The sequence below is a fragment of the Nematolebias whitei genome, chromosome 1 (genome assembly GCF_014905685.2).
Source record: "Nematolebias whitei isolate Nwh7 chromosome 1, NemWhi1, whole genome shotgun sequence".
Classification (NCBI taxonomy): Eukaryota; Metazoa; Chordata; class Actinopteri; order Cyprinodontiformes; family Rivulidae; genus Nematolebias; species Nematolebias whitei.
Genome location: NC_056498.1, coordinates 8,443,955 through 8,445,583, shown reverse-complemented (window position 1 = coordinate 8,445,583; position 1,629 = coordinate 8,443,955). Strand labels below are relative to the sequence as shown.

The following is a 1,629-nucleotide window of genomic DNA, read 5'->3' as shown; positions in this document are numbered from 1 at the left end:
AGAGAGGATCTATATCTGATTTGGTTAACTTCATTTGTTTACATATGTATTTTGTAATTCCCCTTACGGGGGCCGGTCAGAGTCAACCAAAGGGCCGCATGTGGCCCTGGGGCCGTACAACGCCCAGGTCTGCTCTAGAGCCTGTTTTGTGTAGGATTTCTCCTTCTGCCTGGCTCCCGAGCTAGTGGGGATGCTGTCTGCTCTGTGATATAGAGTCCTGATGACTCCTAACTTGTGCTCCAAAGGGTGATGGGAGTCAAACTGCAAATACTGGTCTGTGTGGGTGGGTTTGCGGTACACCTCAGTTTGCAAATGTCCTCTATCAGAGACTGAGACCTCACAGTCCAAAAAAGCCAACTTGCCATTTTTTACATCTTCTCGTGTGAACTTGATGTATTTATCCACAGAGTTGATGTGGTCAGTAAAATGTTGGACTTCCTGAGATTTAATTTTAACCCAGGTGTCGTCAACATACCTGAACCAATGACTTGGTGGTGTCCCTGAAAAGGACGTCAAGGCTCTCTTTTCTACCTCCTCCATGTACAAGTTGGCAACAATAGGAGAAACTGGAGACCCCATAGCACACCCATGTTTCTGGTTTTGGTTGTCAGCAGCAAAACTGGTTGATCCACTCTGAGACGGTGCTATCAATCAACCTTTATTTATACAGGTAAATCCCATTGAGCCTCGAGGACTCATTTACAAGAGAGACCTGATAATATTTATCAGGTCTCTCTTGTAAATTTAATATTTATTTATTCTGCTATTTAAGAGACTGAGCTGAAAACAGCCCTCAGACTGAGGAAGTCTCTTGGATGAGAGTCGAAACGTTTCTACATTTTTTTTGCGTTGTTTTTTTTTTTTTTTTTTTTTTTTTTGACTGTCCAGAGGACCAGATTTAACTTTTTTGGATTAGTAGATATTTGGCGCTGGTTTATGACGTCACAGAAGCGCTGCTACACACGTAAAATATGCTAAATAAGAAAAAAAAATTAAATGCGTTTGACGTGACTCTTCCCGAGGAAGAATTATTTAACATTTTGTTCTGAACAGCGTTCTCAAACAAAACAGTGACTTAAAGCAGCTCCATTAGCAGTTAGCCGCTAACTGCAGCTAGCTTTCAGCTGAATCATTCCTTCATCATCATACCTCCTGGTCCTCGTTAGCCGTCATGTTCTGCCGTCGGCTGCTCTGTCAGAGGTTCTAGATACAGACAGTCCGACCGAAGCGCGCACACTTAACGACTCATCTCTGTCTGTCGTTACAACGTAACTAAAAATGTCACAACTTCTCGTGTCAGGGTCCGTCAGTTAACCGGACAGTTTGCGCATGCGCAGTTAAGAGCACCTTGCTGAACTTTTAATTCCATATTATATTTTATAATATTCAATTCAGTTCAGTTTATTTATATAGCGCCTTTATCAATGCTTAAAAAATTCATAATAATATCAAAAATAAACATTTGAAGTTAATAAGTGGGAAATGAAAAAGTACAAATGAGTACTTAAAGCAAGTATTTTTATTACTTACATCATTTTATGCAAATAAAGTTTGCCAGTTCAAATTATAAATAAATGTAGTCTCGTCAGTCTCTCTTTTTATATAAAATTACATTTAAAAATTACATCT

General features: G+C 39.7%; 1 protein-coding gene across 2 annotated transcripts in view; it reads right to left on the bottom strand.

Moving 5' to 3' along the window:
• rwdd (RWD domain containing 4) overlaps positions 1-1,327 on the bottom strand; it is a 6,772-nt gene extending 5,445 nt beyond the window's left edge. For both annotated transcript variants that reach the window (XM_037682178.1, XM_037682186.1), the window contains exon 1: positions 1,150-1,327. In XM_037682178.1, the coding sequence (XP_037538106.1) occupies positions 1,150-1,173 (24 nt within the window). In that variant the 5' untranslated portion in view covers positions 1,174-1,327. The remainder of the gene's footprint in view (positions 1-1,149) is intronic.
• Positions 1,328-1,629: the final 302 nt, after the last annotated feature.